This window comes from Podarcis pityusensis (assembly GCF_964106645.2).
Source record: "Podarcis pityusensis genome assembly, chromosome: 13".
In the NCBI taxonomy this organism is placed as follows: Eukaryota; Metazoa; Chordata; class Lepidosauria; order Squamata; family Lacertidae; genus Podarcis; species Podarcis pityusensis.
In genome coordinates this window covers 27,246,918-27,265,681 of record NC_138038.1, presented here as the reverse complement: position 1 = coordinate 27,265,681, position 18,764 = coordinate 27,246,918, and the positions used below count along the sequence as shown (strand labels likewise).

The 18,764-nt window shown below is 46.4% G+C and overlaps 1 protein-coding gene across 4 annotated transcripts in view; it reads right to left on the bottom strand.

Moving 5' to 3' along the window:
- Positions 1-1,490: 1,490 nt before the first annotated feature.
- Positions 1,491-18,764, bottom strand: part of KANSL1 (KAT8 regulatory NSL complex subunit 1) — a 133,080-nt gene continuing 115,806 nt past the window's right edge. Inside the window, exons 8-15 of one of the 4 annotated variants that reach the window (XM_080978594.1) lie at positions 16,905-17,090; positions 14,471-14,632; positions 13,933-14,087; positions 10,108-10,235; positions 9,809-9,866; positions 7,420-7,532; positions 4,795-5,041; positions 1,491-3,646 (exon numbers count right to left, since the gene is read on the bottom strand). In XM_080978594.1, coding sequence (XP_080834720.1) covers positions 3,419-3,646; positions 4,795-5,041; positions 7,420-7,532; positions 9,809-9,866; positions 10,108-10,235; positions 13,933-14,087; positions 14,471-14,632; positions 16,905-17,090 — 1,277 coding nt within the window. In that variant the 3' untranslated portion in view covers positions 1,491-3,418. The remainder of the gene's footprint in view (positions 3,647-4,794; positions 5,042-7,419; positions 7,533-9,808; positions 9,867-10,107; positions 10,236-13,932; positions 14,088-14,470; positions 14,633-16,904; positions 17,091-18,764) is intronic. The other 3 variants (XM_080978596.1, XM_080978595.1, XM_080978597.1) reach the window with 3 other exon arrangements.

Below are 18,764 nucleotides of genomic sequence, written 5' to 3'. Positions count from 1 at the left end.
TGTATTACTTTAGGATGTGAGGAAGCTTAATATGCTTGAAGTCAACAAATGTGAGATTTTCCCACTGAGCGCATATACCATTCTTTTCTGTTTGCATTAGGGGATTGAGCTAGGGCTGGAAAAACGTCATCTTTTGTCAGTTTTTGTATTGGCTTAAGCTGTAAATAAAACAATAGCCCTCTTTATTCAGTATGAAGCAACAAAAACAAACACAAAGTTATATTTGAGATCATTTGACTCCTTGATTCTCCTGAATATTAACAGCCCTTGCCTTCATCCATTTATTTCACTGCTCAAATCTTCCCCTTCCCCAAGCATAGGATCAACCATTGAAACATTGAGTTATTTTCCCCCACCCCAAATTTAGCCATCTCCCTAAGTCATAATATCTGTTTTCAAACATGGATTTTGATTGTGTCTTTATGGCTCATTTTAGGATGCATAATGGCATCAGTTTTATAGAGGGTTAGACCCATGAGGGTTCCAATCGAGGGCCATGTTGAATTGACTGGCTGGTGTCTTGTCTTGGTATATAAATATACATATCTAGGGGGTTGGAAAAGTGTTAAAATTTGACAGATGAAAATCATGGTTTTGAAAGTTAAAGAGGAAAAAAAATGGGCTTTTTGTCATGAACTTGAAAGTATGAAAAAGGGACAATGGAGTTTGGAAGACCCAACAAATTCCCTTTTAAGTTTCACGGGGGTGGGGAAACGGGGTGGGAGGGGGTGGGAAAGGAGTAAGATCTCCATATGATCATCCTAGCTTAGCTACCTGTCTGTGACTGTCCATATTGTACTTGTGTGTTATAACAACTGGTTTACACCGACTTGCTGTAAAAGTGAATTTGGAAATAAAGAATTCATTACTACAATATTAAACGAGCTTTGCCTTTGTTGGAGGGATATGGTGGCGATTGGGGTAGTGCAGAAGTCACACCGTTCTTGCCGCAACTAACAGACAGATGTTTGTTAGCACTGTTCCAGTTTCATACACTTAGGCCTTTGTAAATTCTTACCACATCATTAAACTGAAAAATGTTCCTGTGAAGATGGTACTTCCAGAATTCCTGTTTTTGCTTTCATTCACTTAAGCTGAATTATCATCTGGACAAGACACTCATCCCCTCTATAACACTATAGGCATGGCAAGACCTTTTTGTATTGAGGGCTGTATTCACCCTTGGGTAACTCTCCAGAAATCAAGTGGCTTGCATCCTCACCAGGCTGCAGGGCTAGGCAGAAAGGTATCCACCTCAGCACCATGGCTACCACCATTTTATTATATTCTGGGGGAAAGCCTGTCTTTGAAAATGCTAGTTTCAAAAAAGAAATTTTAAAAATGGTGATTTAAAAGTTTAGTCACATTCTTAAAGCCATTGCTTACTTTTATTCCTTGATAATTTCAATCGATACCTCTCCATCCTCACTAATCTCTAATAATAGCACTCATCCAACTGTTATTTCCCAAAGAAGAGATTTAGCACACAGTTTTCTTAACTTTTTAATTTTTTTAATCTTTTTTTTTTTTATAAGCACACATTTGTGCTTTGGCCAACAGAATCAAGACATTAAACAAAGATCAGCTTCTCTGAAGAAAAGCGTTTCTATATAACAAGGACATTACACAGCTTGAAGCAGGAAAAGAAATATTTACAAAATACAAGGTGGTTTTTTTTCTGGATTTTTCCTTTATAACGCTAAGAGGGTTATTCAGAATTTTCAACCTTATAAATAGAAAAGCACTTAATGCAGAGGGATATGGTAGCATTGGGTTTTTCCTCTTCTTAAAAAGAAATTAACTAGAACAGAACCAAAAACATTAGGTAATGTTGAAAATTGTGAAAAAACCCCAACCATTAAGCAGTTTAGCTACTATTTCGTTACGATTACAAAATGAGAAAAAATGTATTTTTTTCCTTTTTTTGGTGATGTGATTAATACAGAAGACAGGCGCAATGCTAACAACAGGACAGGGACCAACAGCCACACCGCTAGGGGTCAGAAAAACATTACAGATGGATCGGTGTGCAGAATCTGGGAGCCACTGGGGATGTGATGTGAACGGCCTCTTTAAATTAAAAAAAACAACACAAAGTGATTTTTAAAATTTCCAAACCTGTTGAGCTTGTCAATAGCCAGCCCAAGAAGTTATGAGAAAGAGGAAAGAAAACTTGACGGAGAAGTTTACTTTTGAACTAAGGGGTGTGTGGAAGTGGAGTTAAGCAGTAGTGGTGAAAAACAAAGTCCTATCTTTCTCCAGAAAAAAAAAGTTGAAAACAATTTAGATACTCAAACATAGCTTAAAATATAAGATGTAATCTCAAGCAATGCATAGACCATATATTTCTATATAGGGTGGGGGAAAACAATGAATTTTACGACACTTGCTAAAATATGGCTTGTGAATCTGGGGTGGCAAGTTCCTGAATCCTGCTGACATCCCTCTCAGTATTTTAAGGCTTAACACTACTGTATTGCAACTGAGCAGCAGAAGAAATACAACCTACTGCAACTTTCAGACTAATGGGCAAAGTGCAAAATTAAAAAGGGAATACTGAAGAGAATGACCCCCCCCCCAAAAAAAAAATCTAGATGGGCTGACAGCCTTTTCCCTGCTCCTAACTTGCTACTTGGGGAGGGATTAAGCAGCACAGTATGAGCTGAATAAAACTGATTAAAAAAAAAAAAATCACATCCAGGGTACTGATAGGAAATTGCCTTTTCTTGTACAAATCTTTTAACATGGAGAGATGGTTCGAAAAGCAGCAACAAACAGCAGAATGGATTAACAAATGTAACACAGGGTGAAGGAACTGGAGGGGAAGAGCTTCTTCTTCTTCTTCTAGCCCACAAGGTGGGAAGCCATCTCTTTTGGGTGCCGCTTCAGGGAGAGTTTGCATTGCAAGTGCATTCTAGTGCCACTGCGGCCCAAGAGCAGAAACAGATAGTGAGGGAAGTTGTACTCAGAAGACGTCACTTTTCACCACTAATTTCACTCCACTAAAATCCTGGGGGAGGGGCACAGTGATGGTGGTAAGGTGAGGAGAACAGACACCGAACAGAAGAAAACGAAAAAAGGAGAAAGAAAGAAAAGCCTTTCACCAGAGAACCAATTCCAGGGGTCACTTGGCCAGCTTCACCCTCCTGTTTGTGGAGTGTACACCTAAAGCATGGGAAAAGGGAGACAAGTTTGCTCTCCTCATTAGACCACACAGCACTGGATAAAAGGTGTGCGTGACAAGGAAACATGGAAAGAAAGAAAGAAAAAATAAAACAGTTTCTAAACTCCTTAAATTCACTAAAAACTGTGAAAATTCCCGGCAGGATGTTTGAATATCAAACGCAGATTTCAGAAGCTTTAATGCCAAGAGTTAGTTTGGTGGATTGCTTTTTGCTCTCATCTTCCTGTCCATCTCTTATCTGTGGGTCGGCCGCTGAACTGTGGCCACGGCCCCTGGATTCCGGCTCTTGAGGCAAGCAAGGGTGGGCGAGGTGGGAGCTCCGTCTGTTTCCCGGGAAGGCTTGCTGCCGGAGGTGCGCCGTGTGGACCGTGAGGCCCGGTCGTGCGGATCCAACTGGTCCTCGCACTCTGTCTTGGGGTTGTAGGACAGTGGGAAGTGGCGTCGTTCCCAGGGCTGTACAGTCTGAAAACCAACCAAGACTGGTCAGGGGGGTTTCAACATTGATCTGCACACCCACATCAAACCATTATCTCTGTAGCTAAGTCCCAGACACACAGTTCACTACAGAAATCTGTACGGCAATATTAATTGAGGCGTTTCTGAGAAACATGTTGCCCGGTTGGGAAATGAACGGGAGTTGGGACAGTTAGCACCAACACTGAATTGGGACCTTGATAGAGTCGCTGCCTTGTCCAAATTTTTCTTGGAAATCTCCAGGAGGTATCCCCCAACTACCCTGGGCAATGTATACATTCTATCCCCATACACAAATCTTCCCAATATTTAACCTAAATCCTCCATCCCTGAATCTTCAGGCACTGACAGCAACCTGCTCTTCTTCCAAGAAACGTGCAACAACATCCTTGCAACCTTCTCAAAGGATGGGAGTTAAGTGTCTTGACTGAGGCACCCCTCGCCAACACCTGGAACCAGACCACTTCCTATACATCTTTCCTAAATAGTTTTTATCTAGCAGGATAGCTGTATTCCACACTGCTGTGCTCCACTCCACCAGGCTTCAGTTGTGCCCACTATATCTCACATGCTCTTGTCTGCAACTAAGCACTCCTATCTCCTCCTGGCCCATCTTGGTTCAGAAGTGTCTGGTAGACCCTTCTGGTGCCCTGAAGATGTTCTACCATTATTCCCCATTGGGCATATTAGCTGGGGCTGAGAGCTGTTGTCCAAAGCATGTGGTAACCCTGGCTGGGGAAGGTTGTTCCATTATCAGCATAAACAAGGGATGGAAGCTGTGGCCCTCCAGAGATTGGCCAAGCTGGCTGATGGGGAAGAGAGTTAAGTCTAACACCAGAAGGCCCCTGGCATAACCTCACCTGTGTACACAGACAGACTGATAGCAGGTCCACTGAGATATTGCGTCCAGTGCTTTTGTTAAGACAGTTTTTGCACACAGATGGACTGGGGAAGGGGGCCCTGCTTTCTGTCCAGAAAGCAAAACCCCACTTTAACTACAGGCGCCCTGGAAACCCGTTATTGGAGGGCGGGGAAGAGAGATTGCCTTCTTCACAGTAGACATTACTTGTCTGTCAACACAATTAATATTACCACCTGGAATGCTAAGCAAAGCCACAAAGAAACCCACCACCCACCTGTTCATCAAGGCCAGATTCCGGTGTGGAACATCGTGTGTCCTCACTGGACAGATGCCGCATGGAGTCCCGGGACAGAGGGGTGTGGGGACCAGAGAACATGTCTGGGCTGATGGGGCTGCGTGGCGAGTGGGTGTGGGAGACATCAGAATGCGCGTAGCAGTTGCCAACATCGGGTGATGCTGGTTGTGGGATCGAGGGGTTCCCCAGCTGCGGCGTTGTCCGTCCATCTGTGGATCTGTAAGACCTGGAATGACGACAATGCATTTCTTTTCCCCCCTCTGCTTTAAAAAAGGAAGGTGCCAGCATCACATATTGAAAGCCACGCGTTCCCAATGGCTTACATTCGAAAGGCCACCAGAACCCACCCAATAGTATGCCCTCCCACTTCACTCAATCCAGATTAGTTTCAAGCAGAGCACAGCTGCAGTGCTGGGAAAGGGCCAGGAGAGCAGGCAGATGAAGACAAGCCTCTTCTTCTCCAAGTCTGACACGCCCTTCCTCAATTGCTGCCACCTTTCTGCTCTCATACCCTGACAGATCAGGTCTCCAGCTCCCTCAAAGGGCTCTGCCCTTTCTCCCCTGCTGTCCAATCGGAACAGCCTTCAAAGCCCTCCTACGACCCACTGCCTCTGGCACAATTCCTTCATCTTCAGATTCTCCTCCAGAAGTGAGGCACTGCAGTCGGGGAGTCTAATGAGGCCCTTTGTTCTGCTGGGCTGTTTGTGCCAAGCCACACAGATCTGTCCATCATCCGGTGTCAGGTACAGGGACAGGTTTGGTGCTGCAGCTTCAAACGCAGCACCAAATGCAAGCCGTGACGGAACAATCCCTTGGGAGACGCAGGTTAAATGCAGCACTGTTTGAATTTGGTACTTTTCGCTACTGTGCTGCTTCCAAAAGCAGTGCAACAGGAACGCACCAAATCCAAAAGCAAAAGTTCCCGATTCTTCCTTTGCAGTTGTGGCTTAAATTCAAGTTGTGCTGTACAAGGATCAGGAGCTAAGCAAATTCCCAATTCAAACAGTCTTGTCCACCTGGCTCCGGCGAGATCCATTTCCTCACCCCTGCCCTACTGTGCCCAAACCCAAGCTAATTTAACTGTAATGAAACACCTGTCCTGTCCGTCCCCCGTCTAGCCATGCTGCAGTCTGCCTCCCTCATCTTTCTACTGTATTCCTTGTGTTGAAGTCCACATTGTAACCTCCTGCACACTTCTACTTTGTTAAATGCCACAAGCCATGCATGCCTGTAAAAATGCAAAACTCGCAGAACTGTTGTGCCGCCAATCCCAGGCAAATAATGTTAGTTGCCAGTGCCTGTTAATAACCTAGGTGCCATGTTCTAGGCCAGGAAAGAGGAGGCTGTGACCTTCCAAATATTGTTGGATCCAAACTCCCATCAGCCCCAGTCAGGATGGTCCATTAAATGGTCTGGGATGATGGGAGCTGGAGTCTTAAAAACCTCTAAAGGGCTGCAGGATCCTCAACCAGGCTCTGAATGAACCACAGTTCCTGAAGGCAGCCCCTCTTTCTAGCCTCAGACCATTGGTGCCTTATATCTTCTTCCCACAAGCAAATACCAGAACATCGCCACACTCAAGACAGACACCGCCTGTGTGGCAATACAGAGGAACACTGAAAGTAAGTTGCCCACCACCACGGCATTTGGGCTTGTAGAATCACAGAACTGCAGAGTTGGAAGGGAGGGTCATCTGGTCCAACCCCCTAAAGAGCTAAACTCTGCAAATTCACAATGAAAAGAATAAGCCGTGTACTCAAAACCTTACAGGGTGATTACTGGAACCAAGTTATGTAGAGGGGTAGTTCAGATTTTGCTTCCAAATTGTGGTTTGTAATTAGGTGCCCAAGCCTAGGGCTCAGGCACTCTGTCCTTCCTTTTGGGTGTGGCAGTTCCCCTTCTCATTTCCTCGTTTGAGACAAACCATAGGTTTGTTTTGTTCAAATGGGCAAGATACAGTTAAACATTCTTCTGCAAACAAGGACTGGTTATCAGGATCAAACCCTGGTTTACAAAACAAGTTGCGGTTCGAATGGAATGGTAAACAATGGCTAGTGTCCAATCAGGGTAGGAGTGACCTGCACACAACCCAGAGGTTGCACTCACAACTGAGCCGCCTCAGATTGTTTCAGCCCCTGCCCTGTTTCCTTCCTGTCTGCTGGCTAGCATTGTGGGTGTTGTCTTTGACCTGTCAAGTTCTAAAAGGCCTTTGAGTAGTGCTGGCATTCTCCTTTACTGGAGGCTAGCCAACTCTGAGCATCTGCTGGAACCCAGAATCACAGAATCGAAGAGCTGGAAGGGACCCTGAGGGTTGTCTAGTCCAACCCCTCGCCATGCAGGATTCTCAACTAAAGCATCCATGAGAGATGGTCATCCAGCCTCTGCTCAGAAACCTCCAAGGAAGGAGAACCCACCAGCTTCCAAGACAGTCTGCTCCATTGTCGGAACAGCTTACTTTCAGAAAGTTCTTTCTGGTGTTTTGATCTCAGATCCTAGGCGGCAGAGGAGGAGAAAACAAGCTTGCTCCATCCTCCCCATGACAGCCTTTTAGATACCTGGAGGTATTTGTAGGCACTGTGGTGCTGAAACAGCAGCTGGCCTTACCTGCTGCCCCGCCGCTGAGGCGGCACAGTTGTGCTCCAAAGCCACCTTGCCCGTTCCGACTCCTCACACTTGGCGTGGAGAGTGGCAAAGGCTGAGTCAGACAGATCCTCTATCTGGAAGAGAAATCATGTGAGGTTAGCACTGAGATAGTCTCCAAAGCTTCTCTGGTTTCAATGAAGGAGGCTGTACAAAACACCACCAGGCACACCATAAAGGTGTCCAGGCACAGCAGCTGTTCTCTGCTCTTCCACCCTTAATTTCCATTAGCAGCTGGAAGGGACAGTTCAGACAATCCCACTAGTTTCTGTGGGCACACATTTGAGGCAAGAGAAGTTGGGCAAGGGCTCATTTGTTCCCATTCAAAACTCACTTTGCCCATGCAACAAGCCCCCCAGTTTGATCAGGAAACAGTCATACACCGCAAGACCCAATTTTAGGAAGTGATGAGCTATGCTGCAGCAGAAAGACCCTCCTCCAGTTCTGAAAACTGATTTAGGTCTCTCAGGTGTACTTTTTATCCGTATCCTGGCAGTGAGAGGCTGGAACGGCCTTCTTGCAAAGAACATCAGTATTCTACCTGGGACGGTACTTATGTAGGGCAAGGAGCACAGTAGGTCTTAATTTATTTAATTTGGAATGAAAGAGTGAATGAATGATGCCCCCCTCTGCTCAGTTATTCCACATACCAAACCCAAACTTCAGAAAGATGCTGTTTTTCAATTGTCAGACAACTTTTGGAAATGAAACAAAATTTTGATCCAAAGAAGGTCACATTCCATATATGAAATGTCTTTACAACATATGTCCTTGTTTGCTTATGTTGCAAGGAACAGGGAACAGGGGACAGAGAGAAGCCTGCAGCTGGAGTCCAGAACATTTAAAATGTTTTGGGCACCAATATTTCTCTGCGCCTGGAGGCTCTCCCCTTCCCTGGAATTTGGTGCCTTCCCATTTTTCTCTTTTTAAATATTGTATTGTGTTAATTTATTTGGATTGTTGGTTTTTATTTTGGCAAAGAGCAGAATGCAGTGGCGAAATCAGAGAATAAATGAGGGGGCAATTTTAATTTTTTGCTGTAGACAAAAGGTCTGTCCTCATTGCATGAATATTCTCAAAACTTCTTCATGAGGAAGAGAAACCTGGGAGACATTGGGCTTTATCTTGTTGCTTCTCTATAACAGGAGGTAAGATTTTCCCTCCTCTTCTCCAGGAATCGGACTGTACATGCAAGGAACTCGGAAGACAAGAGGCAGAGTTCCTAAAGTAACTGACAACCACAAAATGCCATCACATGGTTTTTAAAAACCAGCTGCTATTCAGTAAAGAAAGCCTGCATGACACAGGCCTCACATGAGTAGACCTAGAACCAGCCATATCCTGAAGAATGTTCAGTTTCTTAGGCTGAGGTTAAATATGCACCACCTGGGGGCAAAATCCCGCATGTGGATAACTTTCCAACCATAAAATGATCATGCCATCTGCCAAACGCAGTGTCATTGCATTAAGCAATGAATGCCTAAGCTGAAGGCTAAGAGAGCTGCGCTGCCTGTTCACTTACTTCCAGACTCTACAAAGGCATATTAAATAAATTACACTGTAGGTTTTGTGACTACATAAAAGGCCACTTCAAGGATGGCAGTCGAAGATTAAGGCAAGGCTGCTTTCTCCTTGCAAGAAGGCATTGTTTGCCAACCCGCAAGTATTCACTGCATGCAGCATTGTTTTCATTCTGCTGCAGTTCATCTTCCGAAACAGTTACTTGTCTCGTGGTGAAATTTATGTAGTTTATTACGTACGTTGCACTGTCATTATGTTATTCCACCCCGTTCATTTCAGTGCAAAGAACACAAGGCAAACCGGGGGGTGGGGGGTTGGAGAGGCAAGGCAAGTCAGACTAAACTGGCGGCTATGTAATTGGACTTTACCTAGTACTTCCACTGAAAAAGCACCAGCCACCATAGAGGAAGTACAACTTTGCTTTATGTTCAAATCAACAGAGTGAATGTCTAAGGCAGGTGCTCCCCCTTGCAGTGGATATTCGAAATTGAGAGACACACCGACACTGAGCCGCCCAAGAGAGAGCTCTGACTTAGGAGGAGGACTGTATGCAACATGTGCTCGCTTTATGACAGAAAGTCACCCACAGGATGGATTTTGCCATGCTGCTTTGGTGGAAACTGCTTACACGGAGAGCTGCCCTGGGCACAGAAGCTCCAGAAGGGCCTATTTATTTTATTACTTTATTTTGGTTAATCTATAACCAGTCTTTCATTAAAACCAATCCTAGAGTGGAATACAATAGGAAAATATGTAACACAAAATGAAATTGTGGGGGTGGGGAGGGAGAATCAACTGCACAGAGGCCAACGAGGAGAACCATTTGGATTACCTCTTCGTTGTCTTCATCGGGGTTCACCTTCAGACCACCGATATCCACCACACGCCAGCTGCAACACAGGTCAGCAGAGAAGTCAGTCAACCGGAGAATGGGTGGCCATCCTCAATACTCTGGGCACTTTGTACAGCCAGGCAAGAAACATGGGGCTTTTTTGGACCACCGTCAACATCCCCCCCTTCCTCACGATGGGGAAAACCTAACTTTTGCACACTTGTGTCCTTGTGGGTCTAGGGCCCTCCCCTCCTGTGACCTGGAGGAGAGCAAGGGGGAAACGGCGTCCCTGCGCATACCTCGGCGTGAGGATTTCTTTGTACTGCAGTTTCTCTACGCGGGTCGTCGCAGCCACAGACATAGGGATGACAATGTTGTTAATATCGAAAGAGCTTTCTCCTCTCCTTCTCCGCGGCTGCTGCTGCTGCAAAACACAAAAAGAAAAATGCTCAGGGAAGGGGGAGGAGGAGGAAGCACTTCCAAGAGCAGGGAGCTGCACAAAGCAAGTAAGGCGATGCCCCCTTTTCGGTGTGAACTCTGCCTAGTGATGGCGCAAGGCCAGGTGGCTGCCCAAAGAGATGGAGTCTTGTCCCTCACCAAAAACACTCCAGGGTGGTTTGTTTTGTGCCACCAACCTTCAAACCAGGCCCCAGAAGCCATTTCCCTGTCAAGCTCATTCTATGGAGGTAGTTTGCGCATCTTCTCATTTCCTTATTAAGTATACCTTCATCCAGGGAATTTGGGCTGCTGCCTTTAGATACCCACACACTCAAGTCTTCTCCACAATGGAGAATTATGTTGCCACTTGTGCGTTTCTCTCTCCCCAACTCAAGTTCAGGCGCGCATGCTTGTGAATCTGTTTTATCCAACTGCAAGGATCCTAGGATCAATTGGTTTAAATATTCAAGGGGGGGAATGAGAGGTCATTAAGAGTCAGCAACCACCGGAAATCTCAGAGCTCCTGATTCATGCCTTTTCTCACCACAGTGTATGTCACCCTGTGAGGTAACAGCACAGCTGCCATCGCCGCCAGCCCAAGAAATTCACAGCCACAAAATGACCCACGAGGAAGGGCATTTGGTCGGAATACATTGGAATTCCTTGCATGTGCAGAAAGCATTAACAGCCCTGCAGTGATTTCTAAAAGCTGACCAACAAAGGCAGCAGAGTGGCGCCTTACTACACTTGGAAGAGCGAACATGTAGCAGAGGGAAGGTGGGTGGAGGAGAGAGTAGATGCTTTGCACTACCTCTCAAGCAAAGACAATCCCATGGGAAGGATTACCTGGGCCTACTGTTGTTAAGTGTTAACACAGAGAGAATTATTACACCCTTTCCAATCTCTAGAATTCTTTTTGCCTGTCTCATAGCAGTGTGCACAGGACATTATCAAAGTTCTGGGGGTATTTGAGAATAAATTCTAACTGCAGAAGGCATGGGGAATCTTTGGCTCGCAAACTCCCAAGGCGAAGACTATCAGTCATGTTAGCTGCCTGAATCGAGAGACCAAGAACATCTGAACTGGTTCCCCATCCATGACTCAGAGAGAGAGAGGGATAATTGATTTGGGGGAGGGAAGCCTCTTTGGCCTCCCCTCTGAACTTTCTGATTGGGCACCTGCCAGGCACAGGGCCACGCCCATTTCAGTCTTTCTGAACGACTAAAGCACAGAGATGCAACCAAGCCTGAACACCATGCGCTTCTAAAAATGCCTACCCTCCTCCAAGCACAAGTCGCCCTCTCCTTGAATCCCAACATTTGTGAATGTTCTCCGACACGTCTTCCTGAATATCCATAGCAACAAAGGGCTTTTTAGGTATTCAGCACATCTCACCCTCGCCAGCTTTATGCATTATCTTAGCAGCACATGCCTTGCACACCTGGGGGTGCCGCTTCTTCCCCGAGACGCCACTGCGAGCTTCAAAAAACATTTTCCGTGCACAAATGTGTGCTTTAAAAAAAAAACCAAGAAGAAAAAATATCTTTTTTTGCAGCAAAGGCATATAGGGAGGCATTCCTGGCAGCTTCCCCATAGCTCCCACTCCTCCCTGGCTTCATTCCTAAACAGCTTTCCAAAGTACTGGCATGACTTGCTGTGTGTGCCACCTTTGCACTTTACCTGTTTTTCAGGGGTGTTGATCAGGATTCCAAGACCCCACCACCACCACCGCCCCACACGCAGAATTTTAAGACCTGTTCTATTGCCGCTGGGTTATTTTATCCCCTTCACTTAAAAGCTGAGAATCTACAGTTTTTTCTCCTTCCCTGTCCCTAAAGACACAGTGCAGATCACAGTCTGGTCAGATCTTATCTCAGAATCGCAACAATCCAAGGAGTGGTTATCTTGCCCAAAAGCCATCTAGATAAAGGGTCGTGGCTATACCAGGAAACCAGAACCCAGGTCTTTGTAGATTATTTTTTTAAAAAAAAACTTTCACATTTGTACCCAAGCCCTCGGGATGGGACAGATTATAGACAAGCAAAACCAAACAAAAACAAATCTTGACAGAAGCTGCCGCAATTTACCATCGTCTCAATGCTCTCCTTCCCACCCTCAGTGTGAAAAAAGGTGGATGAAACCTGAATACAAACATCTACTGTTGTTAAAACTACACTTTAATCACAAGATGATTGAGGCGAGGTGATTAGTCGGGAGGGGTGCTGCTGTATAATCTAGGGTATTTAACTGGCCTCATTATAGCCCTGTAATGTAGGAGAATAGGATTGTTACACACAGAGAAATCCTGGCACTGATTGGCTTAAGCCAAAGTCACTGGATGTACATCAGTGGGCCCCTCTGTTATTTAGGCACCTGAAAGGTCCAATGAAGTATGAAGTAGTAAGAGCCAATCAGGGAGGAGGTACAAACTTCTCAGTGGGTTCAGTAGCCTCCCTCTTGTATCCCTTTTTAATTCCCTCTCCTCATTTTTTTTAAGGCGTGGTACAAAATCCCAAATAGCATGATCATGTGGCAACATGTGAAATGGAAGACTCTGCTCTTCTTACTGAATGAGTTAGAATGAACAAATTTATTTAATACCTCTGGCTTATTTAGATTTTTACATCTTGGCCTTCCTTGAGGGCCTTGTTTTTAGTACTGAATTTATTTTTTTAACAGTTCAAGGGATACTGAGGTTTCCTTGCATGAAGTTCTTTTGCTTTTAGTCCAACAGGATCAACTTTCCATTCTCCTGTGCAGGTGCCTCAAGGCACAAGGACCTCCCTCGTGGACAGAGTAGCACATTCAAAAACCCTTTGAAAAGGGGGCACCCTCCCCTCATTCGTGAGCCAAGCCCGCCTTTGCTCTCTTCAGCCCAGTCTTAGAACCCCACCCCCTGTGCTAAAGTGCCTTCCATTGTCTGCTGCAGACTCAACACCATTTCTTGAACACAGCCTATGCCTATTCTGTCGCACTTATCAACTTCACTCCGGAAACTGATGCCTGATCAACCAGAATGACGTGGCCCGACAGCTGGCCCCAGGCTCCAAAACCAAAGTGGGAGACTGAACCTCAGCCCTACCCCTTAATGAGTACTGAGTTCAAGCAGCGAGAACCACAAAACCCACCTTTCGTGTGAAAACTCTGGCACAAAAACCTAGCTCCCATGCCATACAAGCAGGGAATGTGTCCGTTCCTCTCTCTGAAGATGTTGCTGAACTACAACACTGACCGTTTTGGCTGGGTCTGATGGGAGTTGGGAGTCTAGCAGCACTGGGAGGGACACTCATTCCCCAACCCCTGGGGACCTGCTGCAGCTCAGCCAGAAAGCCAGCCCAAGAAATTGCAACTGAAACAGCACATACTACTTCCCTGTTTACCCTGACTCAGGCTTCCCTCCCCTTCCTTTGTCAATTCCTCTCTATCAAATTCAGCTGGAAGCTCCTTTGGGGCAGGAACCTCTCCTCTTACACCAGGCATAGGCAAACTCAGCCCTCCAGATGTTTGGGGACTACAACTCCCATCATCCCCGACCACTGGTCCTCCTCAGGAGGGCTGAGTTTGCCTATGCCTGTCTTACACTCTGCAAAGTGCATTGCTTTGTGAAGGGGCAAGTATCACAATGATGACCACAAGGCTTTGCTTTAATGGACTATTGGGGGGGGAGGCTCCTGGGAGGCACTTACAGATGCACTGGAGGCTCCCAGTGAACTCGCGCTGGCAGAAGGGAGGGAGTTTTCCGAGGAGGTGGACAGCTGCCGCACAATGGGGCTGTGGGCCGCGGAGGCCATGTTGCTGGAGAGGTAGCTGGGGCCTCCGATATCTGCATGGTGCTTCAATACTGTGCGGGAAGGAAGCACAAAGAGAGGAGGAGAAGCGGAGGAGGTGAATCAAACAGTGCCTATTATCATCACCATCATTGCAAAGCTTTGCAGCAACCTGTAATCAAGCAATCCATACCAAAAGGAACCAGAGAGCACACTAGAGAGAAAAGGAGAAGAACCTCATTGGGCAGGACTTACTTCCCTGAAGGAGGAAGTTTTAATGACTTCCTCCTTTAAAAAAAAAAGTGCACAAGAAGACAGACTGCAGCATCTGACACTACGTGCCCCCTTTAATTCCCCAGAAGCAGCAAGCACCCTTCTCCGAAGCTGGAGGGGAGGACGAGAACAGGAATGCGAAACCCAAGCTCTCCCCGGAAAGACCTGGCTGTGGCCAGCCTACCTTCGCTTCTCTCGGAGGAGCTGTCCCGCAATCGCTTTTTCTCATGAACTGGAGTCAGGATAAGCGAGCGCTCTGGCGCTCTCTCGGCCTTGGGGGCAGCCCTTAGATCGCCTAAGGGCTGCCTGTGTGCCTTGTCTGGCTCGGTTTTGTGATGCGAGCAAGCTGAGGAGTGGAACAGAAAGAGAGCCATGAAAACGCCCTGCTTTCACCTCTCTCTCCTGGCCCGCAGGGCGCAGCCGACACACACACACAAAAAGAGGCGGGCGGGTGCCCTGCTGCACAGCTCCAGACAAGACCCCAGGAGCTCACACCACGCATTGCAGCCGGAAGAGGACAGGAGGCGCTCTTTGCAGAAATTCCCCCCAAGCCAACAGCTGAGTGACGACCCAAACAGGTCTATTCTTTCCCCGTGATGCAGCCTAGTTCGTCTTGTGGGCACAGTGCAAACGCAGTTGCACTGCTCATAGCTGCCTGTCTCGAACCGTTCAAGGGAAGGAAGAGAGGCAGGGTGCTTTGCAGCCAGTGTGTTCGGTGTGGCTGCAGTGCTGGAGGAGCAGGAGGGTGGGTGGGCAGAGGGGAAGGTGAGCATCCACTGAAAGAAAAGGAGATCTGCAAGCCTAGCTACACAGTGCAGACCAATGTCCTTAGACACACCCAAGCCTTACAATGCCTTTGAAAGGCCCAGCAGCTTCCATTCTTGAGAGCTCATTTGTGGCCCACATTTTTGGAACAGTCTGCCAACAGATGCGGGAGAACTTGAGGTCCTCCCATTCGTTGCGGGACTCCAGCACCCGCCACCCCCAGCCAGCATGGCTTATGGGCCGGGATAATGGGAGCCAGGAGTCCAGCATCATTCGGACTCCATCCCCAGGTCTACCAGATGTATTCTTTAGTGGGTCTGAAAAGGCATTGCATGACCATAGCAAAACATTCTGGCAAATCAAGAACAGGGCTGTGCATCCTCCTTGATTTTAAGCAACGACCTACCTTTTCAACTGAATCACCTATGCACAATGCTCCCGGTGCTCAGGCCGCATCCTCCAAACAAAAAGGGTGGAACGGATATGCACACACTCTGTCCTGGTACTTAATCATCATTGTAGCGTATGAAAGATCAAGGGTGCGTATAAGCATGTGCAAAGCGACTTTCCCATTGACCAACCATGACCAGCACACCCAGACTCCAGCACACATGTGGGGTTTGGGCAAAGGTTGTTCCAGGTCAGGCAGCTCAAGACCAAGCACACCCTCAAAGACCTGCTCTGCTCCTATCCTCTGTGGAGAGGGGGGGCAGCTCATGGTAGAACATAGGCTCTGTATGCTGAAGGTATCCAATGCTTCCTATTGCCATTTAAAAGGAGCAGAATGAAGGCCTCTGCTTGAAAGCTGTGGCAAGTTAGAATATGCAAAGGATCAGATCAGGAATGAGGAACCTGCAACATTCCAAGTGCATCTGGACTACAACTCCCATCATCCCTGACTGCTAGCCAAACAAGCTAGAGCTAATGGAAGCTGGGAATCCAACACCTGGAGGGCCACAAATCCCCCCACTCTTACTGCAACTGGTATAACCATTTGGCTCAGAATGAAGAGATGCCCTTGCATCTTTTGATATGTGCCATTTATTTCCGATCACCTTCCACCGTGCCATATGGCTCTTCAAGAACTGCTGCATTTTTAATCTCTTTGGCGCTTCATTAACTTGACTGTGGTTACCATCTCAGCCACCCTGCCGTCTTCCTAGCAACCCACTGAGGTTAAACTCCCTGTTCCTTACTGAGGGCCAGGGGCTTCCACAGGGCCAAGCAAGGGAGCCCATAGCAGGCGATGGGACTGGAAACCAAACGGCAAAAGTTGAAAGCTTCTCTGTCCCACGGACTGCAACTCTATGCTTTGTTGTCCCACTGCCTTATTGCTGACTGCACACCTGAAGGAATCTTTTAAAGTTGGTATATAATATTTAAAAATTGTATTCTGAAGTCTCTTCTCTACAGCTGTACCGCATTGCAAAATGCTTTGTCAACCTTTAAAAAAAAAAAAATACTAAGGCTACACAGCCAGCCTCTAGTAAAGCTTATGTGAAACTGGACACATTGCTAGAGGCTGATTACCGAGAAAGACAGATTTTTTTTGGTGGTGGGGGAGGCCTGCCTTGGAATTATGTCCTCTAATCTGGAAGCCCAGCCTAAATTCTGAGATGTGGGGAGCCTGCCTGCTGATTGTTTAGGAAAGGGGAAAGTCGTTTGCACATGCTCAAAGACACTCCCTTGTTTTCTATTTCACACGTTCCAGGGCTATCCATTAAAACCAGTTCCAAGGCAGAGCCCTGGGTTCACACGAAGCCATGCATGCAGCTCACTCTGCTGTGGGACACAAGCAGGACCCATTTGGGTAGTTCTTGCCAACACACATCAATCAACAAGAGGACACTTACTGGCTGCAGCTAAGAAGGTGTTAACCAGCTTGTGGCGGTCCTTGCGCACGGAGTCAGGTAAACTGGTGGGAGGCATGGAGGGCCGATGCTTCAGCGTGAGCCTTTTGGGAGGCTTGATCTTCTCGCAGGGCTTGTTCTGTAGCTCGGATTTCAACATGCTCTGGAAATGCAAGCTCATTGGTACATCTGCGGGAGAAAACAAGAGGGGAAGGCATTGCTACACGCTTGCATGTAATAAAAGGTATCCTTGTTGAATGTCGAAGAGATCACAAATCACAGTCATAGGTTAGGGAGGGACCCTCAGCGTCATCTAGTCTAACCCCCTGCAATGCAGGCATCTCAACACATGGTCCCCCATCCAATCTGAAACCATACTGGACCCTGCTTAGCTTTGCAAAGGTGCTAGTGATTTTTTATCGCAGAAGCATCATCGTGTACATTTGGTGGCTCACAGGAGACTGTAAAAGGAACTAGTGGTGCACACGGCTTCCAAAAAATGGAACAAGTAACTTCATGCCATCTCAGTGCTACCACCACTCCCTGTAGAGATGACATTTCTGCCCTGGCCAGAGGCAGCTTGAAATTCCTTCAAATAAGAGAATACCAGACTTCTTGAAAGAAAACCAATAACATGTTAATGGAGAAGAGCAGGGGTAAACAGGATCATGGGTGTCTCACTGGCTGTGTCAGAAAGGGGCGCATGCTGCCTCAATCTAAAGATGGCCCCAGTTTAAAGCTTCTGTGTGTTCTGTGGGTGCCAAAAACGATCCCTTCCAAGTTCTGCACCAAGCAATCAAGATTAAGTGTGCCTGTAGAGTTCATGTGCAAAATCTATGCTGCTTCCAGCATACAGTGAGCCATGGGGAGTGCACATATGGAAGATGAGGGGGAAAGCAAGCTGGGTATGGGAAATAGGCTACTGGGGAATAAGGCAGTGTCTGTAGCAGCCAGCTCCCTCCCTCCCTCCATCTCCCTCTCCCTCCCTTTGCAGACAACCAGTACTGCCCCTGCACTTCCCAAAAGCCAGAAGTAAGCAAATAAAAAAATTTTTTTTTCAACAATCTGTACACCACACTTAATCACAGTCATCTCAAAGAGGCGTAATGAAACTAAAACAGTAACTTCATAATTCAATTAAAAAGGTGTGCTTGAAAAATAAAAGGGGCTGCTTCTGACGCAACAAGATGCAGAACTTCAGCTCACTCAAAAATCAAAACATTGAAAGTAAAGTGGAAATGTGACATTTCAGGATACAAGTTGGGGTTCAAGAACAAGAAGTGGAGTTTGCAGTGCCTGCTGAGCTACCAACTTCTACCTCTTAAGACACTCACAAAGGGCTTGGTCCATATTAGACACTGAGAGTGCCTTTTATCTTCTGTATTATTTGCAGAAGGTATCTGACTGACGTGACCTGCAGCAGCCAGATTTATAACTGTGGCTTCACTCCAATGCTATGCCAATCGTATTGGCTACCTTTCGTTTTTTCTGGGCCTAATTCAAGGTACCAGCTCATAATCTTTATAGCCTGGAATCAGCCTTCACAAACTCAGTGCCCTTCAAATGTTTTGGTTCTTCAAGTGGGCTGTCGGATAAGGGATGCTGCACTGCTTTCTTTTTTTTTTTTTAAAGCAATTTATTAAATTTTACAATAAAAATAGACATGATAAACAATATAACATCATTCTTGACATATTTTCACATTTTCTTTGGACTTCCTCACATCTCCCGCTCCCATTTTCATCGTTGAAACATTTTGTCAGCAATTTATCATCTTATTTAAAATCTTATATCCCTTCTATATTTCATAATCATATAATTCTCAAAAGGAGCTAAGTTTTCACAGTCTTACTTATTTTCTTA